We start from the raw sequence: 20,094 nt of genomic DNA, 5'->3' as shown, positions 1-20,094 counted from the left end.
ATGTTTTCAGATGCAGGCAGCTACATGCAGGATTGTGGGCAATGATGTCACACACTGATGCTGCCTGGGTGGTGAGTACATCGCCTTTTGGTTTAGCTAAGCATTTTATGGATTACGTGACAACAGCAGTTTAGTACAATTAAGCTACAGATCAGCTACGATCTGATGGGGCAGGATGAATAGGCTCAAGGGCCTTCCTTCTGTTCCAACGTTTGCCAACTTCCCACATCTGTTACAATCCTTCCTGTGGCTTGATTGGTTGTTGATGACCTGGGAGATTACCTGTCGCTCCTGTTCTTGCTGCATCTGTTTCTCCTGAGCCGCTTTCTTGTCAGCTTTGACTGGAGGGGGGAAAAGAAAAATAAAGGATGAACTTTTCTTCGTACCTGCCTGAAGAGGTATTCCCACTCCCACCCACCTCATCCTCACGTACTGGCTCCATCCAGGGCAGTCAACCCCCAGCCACACTCAATTCCTCTGGATGATGTGATGGATCCACTTGTGACCGTGTGACTGAGACCGACAGAGTGACGGCACCTTGGTCCTCAGTTTGTAATGGAATAGTTGGCCTGGAGCCAGCTGCGAGGGGTAATTTATATCTCACCCAAAATACATCTGGGCCTGGCAGCCACAGGATGGAGCAAATGGAGTGGGAGAATCAGTCAGGGTTTCCTTCCCCCAGACTTCAGCCTCAGAGACAACATGCACATACTGTGGACAGTGGGCACGGCTGGGTTTGATCATAATGACTTTTAGAGACAAACAGCTACTCCTCAGTCACTGTTCAAGGTCATGTGTAAATAGCGTGGTGTAGCTAGGGGACAACTTGTTGCTGTAGAATTGAGAGATAAAGAGTCACATGTATCAGGTCACAGAGGTCTACAGCACAGAGAGAGGCCTAGGCCCTTTGGACCATTGGAATCTGCACCAGACAAAGACAATCATCTAACCATTCGAGTTCCATTTCCCAACTTATAAGGCAGCACCTTTCACAACTGGACCATCACAAAGCATTTAATAGCCAGTGCAGTGCTTTTCGAAACATAGTCACCACCACAGCATGCTCCCACTAACAGCAATGTGACAGAGACCCAGATTCTCCTTTTTGTGTGTAAGACGTTGATGGAGTGATAAATACTGGACCAGGGCACTGGAAAGAATCCCCCTGTTCTTTGAAATAGCAGCCCCGGGATCTTTTACATCCACCTGAGCAGACAATTTAATGTTTTATCAGAAAGTCAGCACTTCCCTCAATACCACATTGGAGTGTCAGTATTGGTCTGTATGTTCAAGCTCCCAGATGGCCCTTTGGAAAAAAATGGGAGCTTTCCTCTGTATCAGTTCTGTGCTGTACCTGTCCTGGGAATGTTTGATGGGGCCATTGTAAACTGAGCTTTCCTCCATGTCTCAGTCCCGTGCTGTACCTGTCCTGGGAATGTTTGATGGGGCCATTGTAAACTGAGCTTTCCTCCATGTCTCAGTCCCGTGCTGTGTCTGTCCTGGGAGTGTTTGATGGGGCCATTGTAAACTGAGCTTTCCTCCATGTCTCAGTCCCGTGCTGTGTCTGTCCTGGGAGTGTTTGATGGGGCCATTGTAAACTGAGCTTTCCTCCATGTCTCAGTCCCGTGCTGTACCTGTCCTGGGAATGTTTGATGGGGCCATTGTAAACTGAGCTTTCCTCCATGTCTCAGTCCCGTGCTGTGTCTGTCCTGGGAATGTTTGATGGGGCCATTGTAAACTGAGCTTTCCTCCATGTCTCAGTCCCGTGCTGTGTCTGTCCTGGGAATGTTTGATGGGGCCATTGTAAACTGAGCTTTCCTCCATGTCTCAGTCCCGTGCTGTGTCTGTCCTGGGAATGTTTGATGAGAGTGTATTATTTATTATTATTTATGTAACACAGAATTAGGAGAACTGGTTGCTTGGTCAAAGCATCAACATAACCATCACCTTGAAGGACACAAAGCTAACAAAATTCCAGGAAACAAACTAGGACTTGGATCCTTACACTGTTTATTCAGTGCCTTTTGCATGCGGAGTTTCAGCTTCTCCTGTGGTGTCAGCTTTGGCTGGAAGAAAGAAAAAAAGGTGACATTTGTTCGAAGCCAATATTAGAGCAAGTCAGACAGTATTAAAAATCCTGCAGCATCACGTCGAGAGAAACAGCACAGAACAGGACTCATTTTTCACCCTGGAAACTGACTGCCTTGGCAACAGTCAACCAACCAGCCTGTGGGTAAGGGAGAGCCCAACACAGACCTGGGAGATTTTACACCATTTCAGGTTACATTTAAGTGTCTCCTGCAACCTAGATGAATGCAAACATAAGGTAAAGGTTTACTGCACACAGTACGCTCAGTAATGATTCTGAACAACAGCAGATGCAATCGGATTTTAAACTCTCTGCAAAATAGGATGCAAGGGTCTGACAACCGTGCCATTAGGAAATGCTGGCTGGCACTGTTGACCAGCCCCTAAATTACAACGTGCTAACCACATGCAGCACTGTTGCAAAGATTACTGATTGCAACATCATGGCAACTTCTCTGTTTGGTACTGAGCCGTTCAGGAAGTTAACACTTGATATTAGTATCCTGGGCAGCTCAATTTACGTTCATGACACATTGCAGTCTTGAGAACCCTGTTGGAATCTCATTGCTGAACATGTAGGCAGGTCCAAGCCACAGTCAAACCAACCTCAATATGATAATTCAGTTTTGTGGCCTAACCCCTTCTGGGATCAAATGGTCATTAAAAAATTGACAGAACATACTTTCTGTTAAGCACAGGACTAACACTTAAATGCCTCAATGAGGATTCCATGTGAAAACCTCCAGACATTAATCAGTGAACGCAAGTCAGCTTTGATCAGGCAACTACTCATATTTATAAAAAGAGATGGAATTGACCATAAGAAATTCAACATCATCGAACCTGGGGCCTCGAGTCTGGGATTCAAGAGGAAATGTTCAGGATGAGGTGGTCATATTTCTCGGTTTGCACCTCAAATATAACAGTGTTGGGAAAAATTCTGCACCCGCATTTTCTCCCCACTCTCACTGAGGTTATAGACTTAATGCTAAGTTTACTGCTGCTGCTGTGTTCTAATAAAGTAATGTCTAGTGTGACCACTGGCAGCTTAACTGAATTGAGAATATGGGGGTCTAGAGTAGAGGGGTGCTGGAAAAGCACAGCAGGTCAGGCAGCATCTGAGGAGCAGGGGAAAAAAAAACATCAACATTTCAGACAAAAGCCCTTCATCAGGAAGCCCTTCCTGATGAAGGGCTTTTGTCTGAAATGTTGATGTTTTTTTTTCCCCTGCTCCTCAGATGCTGCCTGACCTGCTGTGCTTTTCCAGCACCACTCTAATCTAGAGTCTGATCTCCAGCAACTGCAGTCCTCACTTTCGCCTGGGTTGAGAAGATGGTTTAACTAAATCTGAAAGTTGAGCTTAAAACCCACCCCAACGCAAGACTTGCAATTATGCAGCACCTTCCTCAAGATCCAAAGCACTTCACAATGAACTATGATTTGAAGGGTGATCTCTGTTGGAAATGCAGCAGCCAATTTGCCTACAAGCTCCCACAAACAGCAGTGTGACAGTTTCCAGATCAATTGTTTTAGTGATGTTGAAGGATAAGAACATTAGAGACAACTCCCCCCCCCCCCACACCACACAGTCTTGTGCCAGAGGATCTTCCAAAAGGCACCTCTGACAGCACAGTGTCCTCTCAGCGCTGACTGGAACGTTGACCTGGATCAGAGGCAACTTGTCAATGACACAACCGTGCAGTAAGGCAGACATCTCAGTACAGTACTGAGAGGAGACGTTTATCGGAGGGCCTGTTACAGGTAAATATAAAAGATGCTCTCATGCTTTTCTTGGGAGAGGTGAAGTGCCCTGGTTAATGGGTCTCACATACAAACACTAGTTATTTTTCTCATTAAAAGTCTGCCTAAATTGCCCCGTCATGTTTGTCCTGCACAAAAACAGACTGCACTTCCAAAACAATAGTTTGCTTAGTGCTATGCTGGCATTTGGTCATATAAACTAGCTGTGCTTTTCAGAGCGACACAATTTCTTTCTGGGCGGTTTAAAATGGCCACAATAACTCTAACTAGATCCTTGGAATGTGTGTAAATGTACATGGGATTACAAAGGACAGTGTTAGAATGTGCATCAGCTCCCTACGAGTCTGATCTTATTCATTCAGCATGTCATTCCCATAGAATAGCTTGGGAAAGTTTATTTTAAAAATAAAAGCTACTTTTAGTAACTCAGACTCAACATGATCAAAGTGAACGTGGAAAACTCCTGGCTTCCCAGTCATATAAACCTTCATCACACCTATTGCTGAACTCTACAGCTTTCCCAACACATTGGTCTGAAGGTTCGTGCACCATTCTGCTCCTTACTGAAAACGTTCAAACCTCCGTTGGAAAACTTTGAACACTGAACTGCCTTACCCCAAACACCTTATGAATTTTTACTGCCTACCCTGATGCGTTTAACCTTTTGTGGGATGCAGTTCAACAAACATCAGTTTGCGCTGTGCACAAGGCAGACAGAAGGGACTGTTGTATGGTGGAAGATGAACACTCACTGGATGGTTGCAGTACGTAGGCAAGCCAAAGGGAGCCACTCTACAGCCAGAAGAAAAGACCTGGCTTTACTTCCTCCTGGTCGCTGCACAATGTCTGAAAACGCTGCCCTAGGCAAGGTCACCATTGACGGCTTAGGGAGCACAGGGGACTTTCAGGTCTGTACGACTCAGAAAAATGCCTAACTTAGGACGATTTATTGGAATAGGTGTCGTGGTGATTCAAAAAGATTTAAAATAAGTTGCCTTATGACACTGTACAACCAATTAGCTAACACTGGCAAACCACCTCTACTGTTGCATGTTCAGCTGACAGAATTGAAATACTCTTCAGAAACTCACTTGAGTGCCCCTAGTGGCTAGGAGCTGCAAGTACAACTGTGACAGTTGACATAGCAAAATTCAATGGAAAATATGATACGTCATTAGAAAAGCTAACCAGCAATTATAACAACGTGGAAGCATTAAGCCAGAAAAATATAGATAGTAGACGACCTGTAACAAATTCTAAAATATCTCAGCAGTAACTTTAGAGCATTCACAGAATCACGGGAGAGAGGAAGGTTAGGAGATGAGCCTTATTGGTTCTTCGGCAGTACTTTGCCATTGAATTTTAGCACAATTTGGGGGAGACAGAAAGGGACCATAGTAGGAACTCATCACACAATTCTGTGTGTGAGCCAAACTGATATGCACTCTGCTTTGTGTTACCAGTCACTTGGCCTCAAGGACAATTTCAGGTTAGAAAGAAAAGCTACTAAAAGTTGCTGAAAGACTACTTGAGGCTGCATAAGTGTTTCTGTGAGGTTTTCAGAGGGGCTGTGTTAACGGAGGTGAGCTAAAATTCTTACTGACTTTGGCAGCTCCGGACTCTTTACCCACAGGAGTGTCAGACCTGGAATGAGAAAGAGAGAAAGCATAGTTCAGAGGACTACACGACACAATTTAACCAGCATCGGTGGTTCACGACCTGATGGGAAACAACAATACAAACTAGCAGATCCTAAATTTAACTGCTGATCTGTATTACCTCTGATGTTTTGCCTTCATCAGGTGCGAGATGCAAAACTGAACATAATCAACAACAAACTTGGTTTAAGAGTAGAAATTGCTGGAAGAACTCAGCAGCATCTTAGATTAGATTAGATTATCTCTGTGGAGATAAGTCAGAGTTAATGTTTCAGGGTTGAGTGACCCTTCCTCAGGACTGATTCATATTATGGGCCAATGGACTGAGAAGTACCAGATGGATAAATGTGAGGTGCTGCATTTTGGGAAAGCAAATCTTAGCAGGACGTATACACTTAATGGTAAGGTCCTAGGGAGTGTTGCTGAACAAAGAGGCCTTGGAGTGCAGGTTCATAGCTCCTTGAAAGTGGAGTCGCAGGTAGATAGGATAGTGAAGGTGGCGTTTGGTATGTTTAATGGCTTTTATTGGTCAGAGTATTGAGTACATGCAATTCTGGTCTCCTTCCTATCTGAAGGATGTTGTGAAACTTGAAAGGGTTCAGAAAAGATTTACAAGGATGTTGCCAGGGTTGGAGGATCTGAGCTATAGTGAGAGGCTGAACAGGCTGGGGCTGTTTTTCCTGGATCATCAGAGGCTGAGGGGTGACCTTAGAGGTTTATAAAATCATGAGGGACATGGATAGGGTGAATAGACAAAGTCTCTTCCCTGGGGTGGGGGAGTCCAAAACTAGAGGGCATAGGTTTAGGGTGAGAGGGAAAAGGTACGAAAGAGACCTAAGGGGCAACTTTTTCACACAGAGGGTGGTACGTGAACCGCCAGAGGAAGTGGTGGAGGCTGGTACAATTGCAACATTTAAAAAGCATCTGGGTGGGTATATGAATAAGAGGAGTTTGGAGGGATATGGGCCAGGTGTTGACAGATGGGACTAGATTGGGTTAGGATATCTGGTTGGCATGAACGAGTTGGATCGTGCTGTACAACTATATGACTCCATAACTCTGTCTCCCTATCGACTTGTAACAGAAATTGCTTGAAAAGCTCAGCAGGTCTGGCAGCATCTGTGTAGAGAAAAAAATAAGTGTTAATGTTTTGGGGTCGAGTCACTCTGATTTCTCTCCACCGATGCTGCCAGACCTGCTGAACTTTCAGCAATTCCTGTTTTTGTTTCTGATGTTCAGTATCTGCAGTTCTTTTGTTTTGATTTAAGGGCAGTGGGGCCATTCAGCTCCTCCCCACTCCACCTGCTGACTGTTTTAAAGACCCATCCGGTTTCTAATGTCCTTAAGGGAAAGAAATCTGCAGTACTTACAGACGGAACTACCTCCAACTCCAGACCCAAAATAACGCGGTTCACTCAAACGGCCTAACAAGCCTCTCACTTCAAAGGCAATTAGGGATGGACAACAAACAGTGATGCTGCCAGCCACTGCCATATCTCATGAAAGAATAAACTGACAGCCTAAACGTGAAAGATATGAGTGATAGGTGATTCAAAGTCATGCTTACTTTTTCAGTTTCTCGCCCATGGCGGGTGTAGCAGCCACTTTGCCCAGGGTCTCTTTGACGGGGGACAACGATTTGCTCTGACTCTGGGAGCCACTCATACTGTCGCTGCTGCTCTGACTGCTGCTGTTCCGACGTCGGCTTGAGCTGTAGCTTGTCCTGCTGCTCCGGCGATAGCGGTCATCTGAACGGGAATGACTCCTTGACCTTAAATAAGAAGGAAAGAATCCAACAACAGTGTGAAGCAGGGGCAAGGTACACACTGTCAATGTGCATCCAAGCCAGTCAGATAATCTCTATCCCGAGAGGAAGCTATCAACTACTCAGTCTTGCAGCTCTTTCTACACACCATTCCCATCTATTCCCCATCTGGATGCTTTTAATTATCAGAAGATAATTGTAGGCGGTACAGTGGCACAGTGGTTAGCACTGCTGCCTCACAGCCCCAGAGACCCGGGTTCAATTCCCGCCTCAGGCGACTGACTGTGTGGAGTTTGCACGTTCTCCCCGTGTCTGCGTGGGTTTCCTCCGGGTGCTCCGGTTTCCTCCCACAGTCCAAAGATGTGCAGGTCAGGTGAATTGGCCGTGCTAAATTGCCCGTAGTGTTAGGTAAGGGGTAAATGTAGGGGTATGGGTGGGTTGTGCTTCGGCGGGTCGGTGTGGACTTGTTGGGCCGAAGGGCCTGTTTCCACACTGTAATGTAATCTAATCATTATTGAGTAATCTAATCAGGCTAAACTGCAGTGTCGCTACCTCTGAGCCAGGAGCCTGGGTTCAAATCCTACCTGCTCCAAGGTGTGTAATAACATCGCTGAACAGGTTGATTAGAAAATACAAGAAAGACTATACATCTCTAAACAGGTTGATTATAAAGTATCTCAGCCTATTCAGAGGTTATTGTGGCACAGTGGTAATGTGCCCCTCTCAGAGCCAGGAGACTCAGGTTCAAGTCTCTCAGTGGTGTGCATTGGCATCTCTGAACAGTTTGATTGCAAATATCTGAAAACTGGTAGCTGGAAGTGATAACATATAGCTTTTGCATATTTCAAACTGAATACTAGATGGCACGTTCTTTGAGGGGTTCCAGAATGCCAAGTTCAAGCCCTATCCATTCATGAGGTGTGCAATGATATCCTTGAGCAGGTTTAATAGAACATATGTACATTGTATTCAACCTGTTCAAAAATATTATGATACATCTCTCAAACTGGAGCGATTTGAACCCAGGCGTTCTGAGCTAGAGGGAGGGACAGTACTAGTGCACCCAGTGCGTCCCATTTATATCTAGCCAGTCAATTAATCAATCAACTCCAATCTATATTAATAAATTCCTAAGCATTTCCTAGCTCCCTTGTAACTTCCTGCCCTCCTCTCCTGAAGGTACTGACTTGCTGGGTACTGTATTAGCATCACTGGAACTGGATATAAGTATTACTTGAATTCATGGCTCAGACATAGGCCATTCAGCCTTTGTGATCAATGTCTGCATTACAGCACTACATAACCCTCTTTATTTCACGGTCAGCATACCCTTCTAACTAGTCTTTTCTCATTTACCTAACTTCCCTCTCATTATCCGATTGAACACCATGAGTCTGTGTGATACTTGACCATCTACAGTATCAGAGACATGCCTTTTTACTCTGTATGTAAACATATCACCAGTTCTCCAGAAGACCCAAATAATTTTCATTTCCTGACACAGTGTTGACTCCTTGCTCTAACCCTGTAACTCGCTCCTAACAACATTTCTTCGAGTCTAGCTCCACTGCATCACCCCATTGACGGTGGATGAGTGGGTTCGCATTCAAATTCACTTTCTAAAACTATTCTATTGTCTATTTTCCCTTCGGATCCACATTAAAAGCCACATCTACGGTCAAAGCTCTGGTTTCGCTTTTAGCCACTGCAGGTACTATGGGTTGGCTTGCCTCCATTAGCTGTAAGAATCCTGCTCTCTCTTCCTTCCTTCGACCTTCTGGAGAAGTCACACTGGATTTGAAACGTGAGCTCTTTCTTTCTCCACAGATGATGTTGTCAGACCTGTTCAATTTCTCCAGCATTTTGTGTTTACTATTTTCCTATCTATCTTTATGTCATCCACAAATAGCTACCATGCATTTGATCCCTTCATCCAAGTCACTGAAATAGACTGTGAGCAGCTTTGGTCCCAACACTGATCCCTGCAGCACTCCATTACTTCCAGCCTACAGATCTGAAAATGTCTACTGTTTCCCCATTAGCTAACAATCCTGTATCCACAGTAAAACATTACCTTGAAGGCCACAAGTTGTTATTTTGTTCAGTAAAATTTTATTGCAGTAATCTGTCAAATTCTTCTGGAAATCTAAACATTGCTCCACACGATCCATGCCATCTCTTGCTTCCTCAAAGAACCTCAAATACATTAGTCAAATATGATTTCTCTTACATTAAACCATGTTAACGCTGTTTGATGACATTGACATTTAGTAAGAGTCCTGTCATTACATTATTAGATTCCAGCATATTCCCTATGACAGATGTTAAGCCAACTGGTCTATAGTTTCCATTTTCCTGGAACAGAAGAGTCTCTTTTGCTATTTTCAAATCTGAAGGTTATGGGTTTGGAAAATAAGGATAATCTTGTAGATGGCGCACACTGCTGCTACTGTGCACCAATGGTGGAGGGAGTGGATGTTGACAGTGATGGATGGGGAGCCAATCCAGCAAATTCTTTGTCCTGGATGATGTTGAGGTTTTAGTGTTGCTGGAACAGTGCTCATCCAGGCAAGTGGGGAGTGTTTTATCACAATCTTGACTTAATCCTTGTAGGTGCTGGAGAGGCTCTGAGGAATCAGGTACAGAGGAACCTCTATTATCTGAACGAGATGGGCAGGCACTATTTTGTTCGGAAAATTGATTATTTGGTTAATTGCTTCAATGCCTCTCCTCTGGGACTCTGAGTTTTCTGAAGTTTCCTTTCTCCTCGCTCTCCCTGCCTTGCTCCCTCTGTCTGTCTCAGGGTTTGTTTCTGAGCAGACACACACCTGTGTGTGTAAAGGACCTGCAGCTTTGCTGAAGCCTCCCCTCTCCCCTGGTAGGGGGAGAAAGAGTCTCAAAATAGCGCGCACACACAATATTTTAACTGCAACCTTTTGACAAGTTCCACTGTTGCCCTGTAGAGGACAATGTGTGTGTGAGAGAGATTAGGCTACACCCCAGTGTATAACTCCAGAGAAAGTGTGTGGGGGGGGTGGGGGGAGAGAGAGAGAGAGAGAGAGAGAGAGAGAGAGAGAGAGAGAGAGAGAGAGAGGCGGGAGATGGTGCCTGGGCTCCCATCAATATCCAGGACTGTTCTCAGCATTTTTAATCAGTGCAAATAAAACTCTTTGATGTAATGTTTCTATTGGGACCTTGAGATCTTCGGATAATCTGAAATTCAGCTAATCCGAAATTTGGATAATCGAGGTTCCTCTGTACTCACTTAAAATTTCCCAGCCTCAGATGTGTCTTGTAGCCCCTGTATTTATATGGCTAGTCAAGTTCAGTTGCTGGACAATGGTAACCCCCAGGACGTTGATAGTGGAAGGTTGAGCAACGTTAATGCCACTGAATGTCAAAGGGAGAAGGTTAGATTCCCTCAGGTTGGAGGCTGTAACAGCCTGGCACTTGTGTTGTTTTAAAGTGCCTTTAATGTAATTAAAAATGCTCCATGGGATTTTACTTTGCATTAGAAAACAAAAAAAAGGGCCTCATAAAGGCAATATTTGGACCACCTCATTAAAAAGGTAGGTTTTTAAGAAGGACCGTCTTAAGTGAGAAAAACGAGGTGGGGAGACTGAAAGGTTTAAGGAAGGATATTGCAGAGTTTCAGGGGCACATAATCTGAAGGTGTGGCCGCCAATGATGGAATGATTAAAATCAGGATGCTGGTGATGTAACAATTAGAGGAACATAGATCTTAGAGCGTTGTGGGGCTGGAGGAGGGTATACAAATTAAAGGAGGAGGGAAGCACTGGACAGATTTGAAAAAGGGATGGGAATTTTAAAAACTGCTGGGTAAGGATGTTTCTCTTTAAATTCCTTACTGAATTTACAAATGGGTGCCTCATATTAATGGCCCCCGATTATGAATGTCGCTGCAAGTTAAGGCAGTGTTTGGTACACTTGCCTTTATTGGTCGGTGCACTGAGTACAGGAGTTGTGGCTGTACAGTGACATTGATTAGGCCACTTTTGGAATACAGCATTCAATTCTAGCCTCTCTGCTTAGGCAAGATGTTGTTAAACTTGAAAGGATTCAGAAAAGATTTACAAGAATATATAGGGAGAGGTTGAACCAGGCAGCGGCTATTCTCCCTGGAGCATCGGAGGATGAGGGGTGACCTTATAGAAGTTTACAAAATCATGAGGGGCACGGGTAGGGTGAATAACCCTTCACAGGGTAGGGGAGTCCAAAACTAGAAGGCATAGGTTTAAGTTGAGAGGGGATAATTTAAAAAGGGACCCGAGGGGTAACTTTTTCACACAGAGGACGGCGCATGTATGGAACAAGCTGCCAGAGGTGGTGGTGGAGGCTGGTACAATTGCAACGTTTATGAGGCATTTGGATGGGTATATGAATAGGAAGGGTTAGAGGGTGATGGGGTAGATGCTGACAAATGGGACTAGATTAATTTAGGATATCTGGTTGGCATGGACGAGTTGAACTGAAGGGTTTGTTTCTATGCTGTGTGACTCTATGACTGCGGTTCTATATCTGGGTGGTACAGATGAGTTGGACTGAAGGATCTGTTTCCATGCCGTCTAACATCTTTGCCACTTTTTAACCATGGAACGGTTTAGTGTCTTTTTTTGTAAAAGGGCCCGCTCAACCTTTGCCGAGTTTACAACAGATTGCTGTTGTGTTAACCACGACAACGAACCGGCATCATACCTGGACCGCCTGCCGCGGCTGCGGGAGCTGACGTATCGCGTCCTGTCGGCCGAGCGAGACTGCGAGCGCGAGCAGCGGCGCCCATCTCGGGAACACCCCCTGCCATACCGCCCGTGGGACCCAGAGTAGTGCCTGTTGCGCGAGCGGGAGCGCGAGTAGCGGCTTGACCGCCGGTGCCCACGGGAACGGTAGTTGCGAGAGCCTGACCGAGACCTGGAGGACCTGGAAGAGGAAGAGGAACGACGCCTGTGGAAGTAAACAAAAAGAGAAGGCGGGGGGGGGGGGGGGGAGAAAATGAAAATCAACGGAATATACCCTATTACAGAACGCAAGCACCGAGACCAAACATGCCGCAACTTTCTCATACTCAAACCCTCATGATTGTTGAGTCACAAATGCAAAAATGAGTGGGGCAGAGGTGAAATTCAAGGGTGCCTTACCCTGGGCTTGAAACTGCACCAACATTAAAAAAAAACAACTAAAGTTAGAAAACTATTATAAAGACAGAAAATGTTGGAAATACTCAGGCTTGACAGATCCCTGAAGTGAGGGAGATGAAAAAAAATTCATATTTCAGGTTGATGACCTATCATAACCAAGAAATTGAGCAATTTAAGCAATAAGTGAGTGGGAAAAATGACAAAATAGAATTCCTATGATAGAGATGTGATATCTGACTTGCATCCTAACAGCTTCCAGCTCCAATGATAGGTTACTGACCTGAGGTGTTAACTCTTTGGTCACTATGTCTCCAGAGACATGACCTGACCTGCTGAGTATTTCCAGCATTTTCTGTCTCGATTTCTCAATTTAAGGGTCAGCTTGGTTTAAGTAGCTCCGCTGAGCTAAGGAATTTTTGCCTCATCCTGGGAAATCAGCACACAATCTAGGTTGACACACCATTGCAGTGTCAAATCGACTGTTGTACTGAATGAGGGGGAAGAGTTGGACTGTGATGGGGCAGAAGGATGTCAAAGAAATCTACCACTGCCAGAAAAGGATTATCAGGTTGTGCAACACAATTGTTCTTTGGGATCTCACGGTGTGCAAAATAGCCCTCATTTGCCTACACGACAATCACAGCGTCTCAAATTAACCGCTGAGAAAGGTTGAGGTGCTTTGCAAGATGAGCAGCTTAACATGGCCAAGTCTTACTTTGTTAAAACAGCCACAGCCTCTCATTAATCTCTATCCAGAAAACCTTTCTTCAAATAGAAGCACTGATATCATCAAAATTACTCTGGTATGGCTTGCCATCATGTCCACTTGCAGTGTCCTTAACATGGAAGGACACTCATGATGCCTAATGCCATCAATATGCAGCCTAAGTATCCATTTACTATGTAGGAAGAAATGCAGTCTAACTTCTGGTGAGTATTCTCCCTATCAATAGCATATACCATACAGGCAATAACATGGCTTAACACTTTGACAAAATATTGTAACCAGCCAAGTGCCATGACGGTTCATGTCCTCAATGTTTAAAAATAAAAACTTTTTGTGACTCCATATCAAAAACTGAGTCTATCTTCCTGTATTTCATCTCTTCCTGCTCTCTTGCCCATTGCACTTTACCCAAAGAATTAAATGACTTCGGCAGTTAGCCCTCACCAAAAACTGTCACCACTGCACCTCTCCCCCTTGAAATATCCCACCATTGAGCCAGTGCAAAGATGTGCACGCTGGTTGCCCAGAGTGTTCAGGGATGTGCAGGCTAGGTGGATTAGCCATGGGAAATGCAGGTTTATGGGGATATGGTCGAGGTTAGATCTGGATGGGATGCTCTTTGGAGGGTCCACACTGTAGGGATTCTATGATTCTTTCACCTCTTGCTCCCTATCCAACCTTCACTTCCTCAGGACATTAGGAAACCACCTTCACCAAAGTAACCCAACTGAAATTCTTTTCAATGTGGTTTGATTCAGCAGCAAATGAGCAGCTCAGCATGTTATTCCTCGCCTGTCTCCACAACACCATCTGGTCTCTGTGGTTCGCTTCATGTAAGTAATACAGCTCCAGTAAACTTGCTCCATCTACCTACTTCTGCAGACTCTGCTAACAGATGCTGTTCCTCATTAAAGCTTCTAGCGTTACCTCCAATGTTACAATCCTACATCCTACAGTTTGTGCTGCCCACTCAGGGCATTAAATCATCTGCAGGAGGAGGTGCGGTTCAGCCCCTCAAGCTTGTTTATCGTTGATCTGACCATGTTCTCAACTCCACTTTGCTGCCTTCCTCCCACCACCCTTACTCACTTGACCAACTAGTCTTGGCCTCAGCCGTGAGTACGTTTGATGACCTTTCCTCCACGCTCGGAGTGCAGAGGCTTTCACAGAACAATAACCCACAGAAAATAATTTCCCTAATCTCCCTCTTCAGAGTAATTCTCAAACCGTACTCTCCTAGTTCTTGGTTCTGTGAAGAGGGGAAACATCACTCCCAGCATCTACCCTTGTTCAGACCCCTCAGGATCTTACATCTCCTTTCAGTCAACTAAACTCTAATGAGTACTGGCCCAAAACTGCTCAACTTTTCCTCATAAGAAAACCCCTTCATCCCATGAATCTGTCTGACACTGAACAATAAATTACTTCCTTCAGCTTAACACCAGCAAGACTGAACCCATGCTGTTAGAAGCTTGACCTCAGGCACTGCATTCCCCCACCAGGATTCATCACAACACTGGAAAACGCAAGGACTCTACTAAAGGCTTCAAGCTCAAATCTTACTTGCCTGCAAAGTAAAAACTTCACCAGAACTACAAACTAACAACCTACCTTTTCCAGACACATGCTGCAGTTTCCTCGGTGCCCATTATTGCCCTTTATAAATTAATGTTCCCTTTTTAAGTTTCTTTCCTTGCATGTCAGGCCTGATGAATGCAAGATGAAAAGCTCTGACTTGCTGTCTCTTTGTAGCCACACTGCTCTTTTTAGAAAACCCCTTGCATTGTTAATCTCATATCTTTTATTCTGATACGGTGTCAGAGTATTATACAACATTTTGAAAGTGAAGGAATAACAGCTGCTGGACACTGAACTGAAACTTGAATTATTCCAGTGAATTGACCTGAGCAAAGCCCCTCACAGTTCAGAACACAAGCCCCTTTAGGACAGGGATTCCCAAGCTCTGTGCCAAGCACCCCACTGGGGTCACAGTCATAGAGATGTACAGCACGGAAACAGACCCTTTGGTCCAACTCATCCATGCCAAGCAGATCATGAGAACAGACCTTGGGCTTGTGGATTCCCGAGCACCAATGGCTGCTATGAAGCTCAGACAGATTTCTGACAGCTTTACATTCTTGTATATAGCTATTTTATTACTAGATATGGCTAATGGACTGCTGTCCAAAGCCCAGCTGCTGCTATTGCTACTTCTGTAAAAACCCTGTGGATAGGGAGAACTGGTACTTTCTTTGGGAAAAATCATGCCTTTTCATCAACGGAGATAGTGGAAATGTCACTTAACTAGTAAATCAATGGTCATAATGTGCTGGGAGAGCAAGACTCAAATCCTACCACTATTAATCACAGAATCTAAATGTAATTAACAAATCTGCAATATCATCGATCAGTTTTATGGTAATCTACTTCACTAATATCCTTTTACATAGACCACCACGCAGTACAGCACAGGTCATCCTCATCTGTATGGGACTGCCAATGATGACAGCACTGGTATAGGCCCTTCAGCCCACCATGTCTGTGCTGACCATGATGCCAATCTAATCTAATGCCACCTCTCTACACATGGCCCATATCCATTCTCTGCCTGTTCATTGTCTGTCTAAACGCCTCTTAAACATTGTTATCATATCTGCTTCTACCACCTCCCATGACAGCACGTTCCAGACAACCACCACCCTTTGTGTAAAAAAAATTTTCCTTTCACATCTTTAAACTTCTCCCCTCTCACCCTATACCTGTGTCCCCTTTTCGACCCCAGGACGATGACTACCAATGCTTCTCATAGTTTTATAAATTTTTAACAAGTCAGCGTCTATTGCTCTAGCAAAAACAATCCAAGTTGTCCAAACTCTCCTTGTAGCTAATACACTCCAATCCAGGCAACATCCTGATGAACTTCTTTTGCACCTTCTCCAAAGCCTCCATGTCCTTCCTATATCCTGGGGACCAGAACTGCACATAATATTCCAAATGTGGCCTAACTGAAGTCTTATACATCTGTGACACCACTTGCCAGCTTTTATACACATCCCTCCAGTCAGAAAAATACCTCTGCCCAACTACCTGCTGTCTCCTATGACCAAGCCAATCTTGTATCCAATTTGCCAACTTATTATGGAGCCTATGCAACTTAAATCATCTAGACCAGCCTAACAGGAGGGAACCTTGTCAAATACTTTAGTAAAAGTCATGGAGACAACATACACTCCCTACCTTCATCATTCATCTTCTTCATTTTCTCAAGAAGTTCAATCAAGTTTGAGAGGTAAGACCTCCCCGCATGAGGCCATACTGACTATCTGTAATAAATCCATTGAGTAAATCCTGTCCCTAAGAATCTTTCCCTATTACTGATGCAAGACTCACGAGCTTAACATTTCCTGGGTTATCCCTGTGGCCTTCTTTAACAAAAGAATAACATTGGCTATTTTCCAGTCTTCTGGGGCCTCACCTGTGGTTAAAGACAATACAAAGACCTCTGTCAAGGCCGCAGCGATCTCCTCCTTTACCACCTTCAGTATCTGGGGATAGATCCCATCAGGGCCTGAGGACTTATCTAGCTTAATATTTTTCAAGACATTCAATATCACCACCTTTTTAATATCAACGTGCGCCTGAATATCAACATAGCCCTCCCTAATCTTACCACTATCCAAGTCCTTTTCCGCGGTGAATACCAATGTGAAACTCTCAGTATGGACTTCACCCACTTCTCTGGCTCCACACGAATTCTCTGTTATATCCTTGTGTGGACCTATCATTTCCTCTGTTATCCTCTTGCATGAGGTGTATAAAATGCCTTGGGATTCTCCTTAATCCTATGTACCAAGAACATTTTGTGGCCCCTTCTCACCCTCCTAATATCTTGTGTAAGTTCTTTTCTGCTTTGTTTATATTTCTGAAGAACCCAGTTTGATTTCAGTTTACTAACCCTTACATAAACTTCCTTTTCCTTTCCAACCAAACTTTCAATATCTCTTGTCATCCAAGGTTCCCAAATCTCACCATCCTTATCTTTCATTTCCACAGGAACATGCTGGACCTGAACTCTGATCAACTGACCTTAAAAAAAAATCCCACACAGGATTTAATCTTAAACGGCTGCCCCAATCTAATTTCTCCAGTTTCTGCCTAATACTGTTGTAATCAGCCTCCTCCTAATTTAGCACTTTCACCAGAGTCTTGTCTTTATCAGTCGAGAATTATGATCACTATTCCCAAAATGCTCCCCCAACTGAAGCATCAATCACCTGGCCAGGCTCATTCCACAATACCAGATCCAACAAAGAAAAGAACAAAGAACAAAGAAAATTTTCGAGCCCAGGAACAGGCCCTTCAGCCCTCCAACCCTGAGCCGATCCAAATCTACTGTCTAAACGTGTCACCCAATTCCTAAGCATCTGTATCCCTGTGCTCCCCACCTATTCATGGCATGACCCCTTTCCTAGTTAGACTATGTCTTGTTTCAAGAAATCCTCCTGGATGCACCCATCAAATTCTGCCCTATCCAAGCCCCTGGCACCAAGGGAGTCCCAGTCAATATGAAGTAAAAATCACCCACGTTGATTTTTTTAATATCTTTCCCTCATCAAGTGGCTCTCTAAATTCTTTATTAAAATTATTCTGTGAACGTTGCTACATATGAGCGACAGTACACACTTCACTATTTTGTATTGAATGCATGTGACAATAAAGGATATTCACTCATTACATATCTGTTCATCTATTTCCCCACTGTCTATTGGAAGGCCTATAGGGTATAGGGAACAAAATGTGCTCTCTAGCCTAAATGAGACTACAGATTCTCAATTACCCTCAAACTCCTGCTCCCTGTCAGGACAGGACAACAAACTAATCCCTTGCTCAGTTGAACCTGACCTAACAGCGGAAGTCTGCACCCCCCTGCCCACTTAATTCTTGCACGCCCTCAAATTTTCACTCCAGTGTCTCACTGGAGAAAAGTTTGGGAAGCACCACTTCAGGACCAAGCAGGTAAAACTAAGATTCCAACAGCTCGTTTCTTACTCAGAGAGCAGTGTTATTCTGCCCACGCCAATGAGGGGAGGGAGGAGGGGGGGGGGGGGGGGTGGTGTGCGGGGGAGTGAAAATGATCTGCCCATTATATGCCTTGCTCATTTCTAGAGTACAGCATATTTGGAAACCATCACTGTACTGAATAATTTGTCCAGTTAGGTCCTGTCACTTCCCCTGCATAAGCTTATAATTCCCATGGAACTCTTGTAATGCAGTGGTAATGTCCCTGCCTCTGAACCAGGAGGCCTGGGCTGATATCCCACCTGTTCTAGAGGTATGTCATAACATCTCTGAACAGATCGATTAGAAAATATCTAGGATTGATCGAGCAAAAGAGGCAAGTCATTCTAAACCTTCTGACCCACGCTCATGTTGGTAAGAAGTTTACTGCAGTAAACAGGGCTAGTGGGACAGAGACAGGGGCAGGACTCAGACTGTGTCAGGGTTTAGGTCCACAAAAAGCCTAAACCTCAAGCTTGGGTGCCCTGCTCTTTCAAGCCAAAGCCCTGTATATCACTCAGACCTATCAGACTGTCCCTCAGACTTACAGAGCCACGCTCATTTGCAACACTGGACTCCCAGACGACCTCTCAATGATCCAGGGGGCTATTAAAATTCAGGTTTAGTGTCAGTTCCCTGCTTTCGGATTGATTTCTGCTTCTGCATGACCTGTCTCCAACAATAGCAACATGCTCTCTACTGCACAAGCCCCTGGCTGCTCTCAGAATTAAACTAAATACCAGATGGTGAAAACACGAAAACTCCCCTCTTTTGGACGTTCCAACCTTTCACCCTAGAAGCACAAGCAGCGTCTTTGGGAACGGTAAAGGAATGATTTTGAAAATTACCGACCGGGAAGAGCTGGTATGACCTGTGCCAGAGCTTTGCAGCGAGTTGGAAGTCCGGTGCCTGCTCAATGGGGTCTTGGCTGTGGCCACTCCCGCCTGTGCAGCTGATCCACCCTCATCTTCACTGCCCCCGAAACTCGTGATGTAAGTGATCTTCTCCTCGTGGGCCGGAGAGTTCGAACGTGACCGTGATCTCGTCCCGGAGCTGGATTCAGACTGCGATCTGAAAGATCCACAAACAGTCCTGCATGTTACATTTGAGATTTGGGCAGCAAAGTGCCTGAAGAACCACCCATCAACAAAACACAATAATGGTTAAAAAGGCAGAGTAAAGCTTCTTCCCTGAGTCGTCAATAACTCCCAGCACAGCCCTGTTTACTGAGTAAAGTGCCTTTTGGCCTGTCCAAATTCTAACATTAGCATCTCTGACCACACGCTTTGTGAGAGTTTCCTCCAGATTTATGGGCAGTTTTATGCTATGCAAGCATGACCACAATGAAGTATAACTTATCAGACTGAAAAGACTAACTGAAGCAAGAGTTAAAAAAATAATAAAACAGATATGGTGTCGTGGAGACTAGTAACCCAAAGGCTCAAACACTCTGGGAAAGTGGGTTAAAACTCTGCGGACTTTAAACTGAATTACTGAACAAAACAATCTGGAATTGAAAGCTAGCCTTACTGACCTTCAATGGTGGTGAAAACCTGTCTGGTTCAATAATGTCCTCCTTGGGAAGGAAGCTTGCCGACATTATCTGTGATTACATACGATTCCAGACAGGCAAAGTGGATGACTCTTATCCACCTTCTGAAATGGTCAAGTAAGCCACTCAGTTCAAAGGCAGTTCGGGATTGTCAATATATGCAGGCCTTGCCAGTGTGCTAATGTACCACGATAAAGTAAAGAAAGTTGCCCTCACACAAGTACAATTCAGAATAAAGTAAACCGGAACCAGCAAGACAATAACAGCATATCCAGACAGGCTGCTGTATTACTGCTTAGTGTATTACTTGCAACACGTGCAACGTTTTG

General features: G+C 44.5%; 1 protein-coding gene across 8 annotated transcripts in view; it reads right to left on the bottom strand.

The window, feature by feature from the left end:
* Positions 1–20,094, bottom strand: part of clasrp (CLK4-associating serine/arginine rich protein) — a 61,366-nt gene that overhangs the window by 16,485 nt on the left and 24,787 nt on the right. For 7 of the 8 annotated variants that reach the window (XM_072549437.1, XM_072549430.1, XM_072549435.1 and 4 more), the window contains exons 13-18: positions 19,066–19,284; positions 11,989–12,234; positions 7,075–7,278; positions 5,454–5,493; positions 2,006–2,066; positions 283–341 (exon numbers count right to left, since the gene is read on the bottom strand). In XM_072549437.1, coding sequence (XP_072405538.1) covers positions 283–341; positions 2,006–2,066; positions 5,454–5,493; positions 7,075–7,278; positions 11,989–12,234; positions 19,066–19,284 — 829 coding nt within the window. Of the gene's footprint in view, positions 1–282; positions 342–2,005; positions 2,067–5,449; positions 5,494–7,074; positions 7,279–11,988; positions 12,235–19,065; positions 19,285–20,094 lie in introns of all 8 variants that reach the window. The other variant, XR_011952714.1, reaches the window with a different exon arrangement.

This window comes from Chiloscyllium punctatum, chromosome 29 (genome assembly GCF_047496795.1).
Source record: "Chiloscyllium punctatum isolate Juve2018m chromosome 29, sChiPun1.3, whole genome shotgun sequence".
Classification (NCBI taxonomy): Eukaryota; Metazoa; Chordata; class Chondrichthyes; order Orectolobiformes; family Hemiscylliidae; genus Chiloscyllium; species Chiloscyllium punctatum.
The sequence above is the reverse complement of the archived record's forward strand: the minus strand, read 5'-3'. Positions and strand labels throughout refer to the sequence as shown.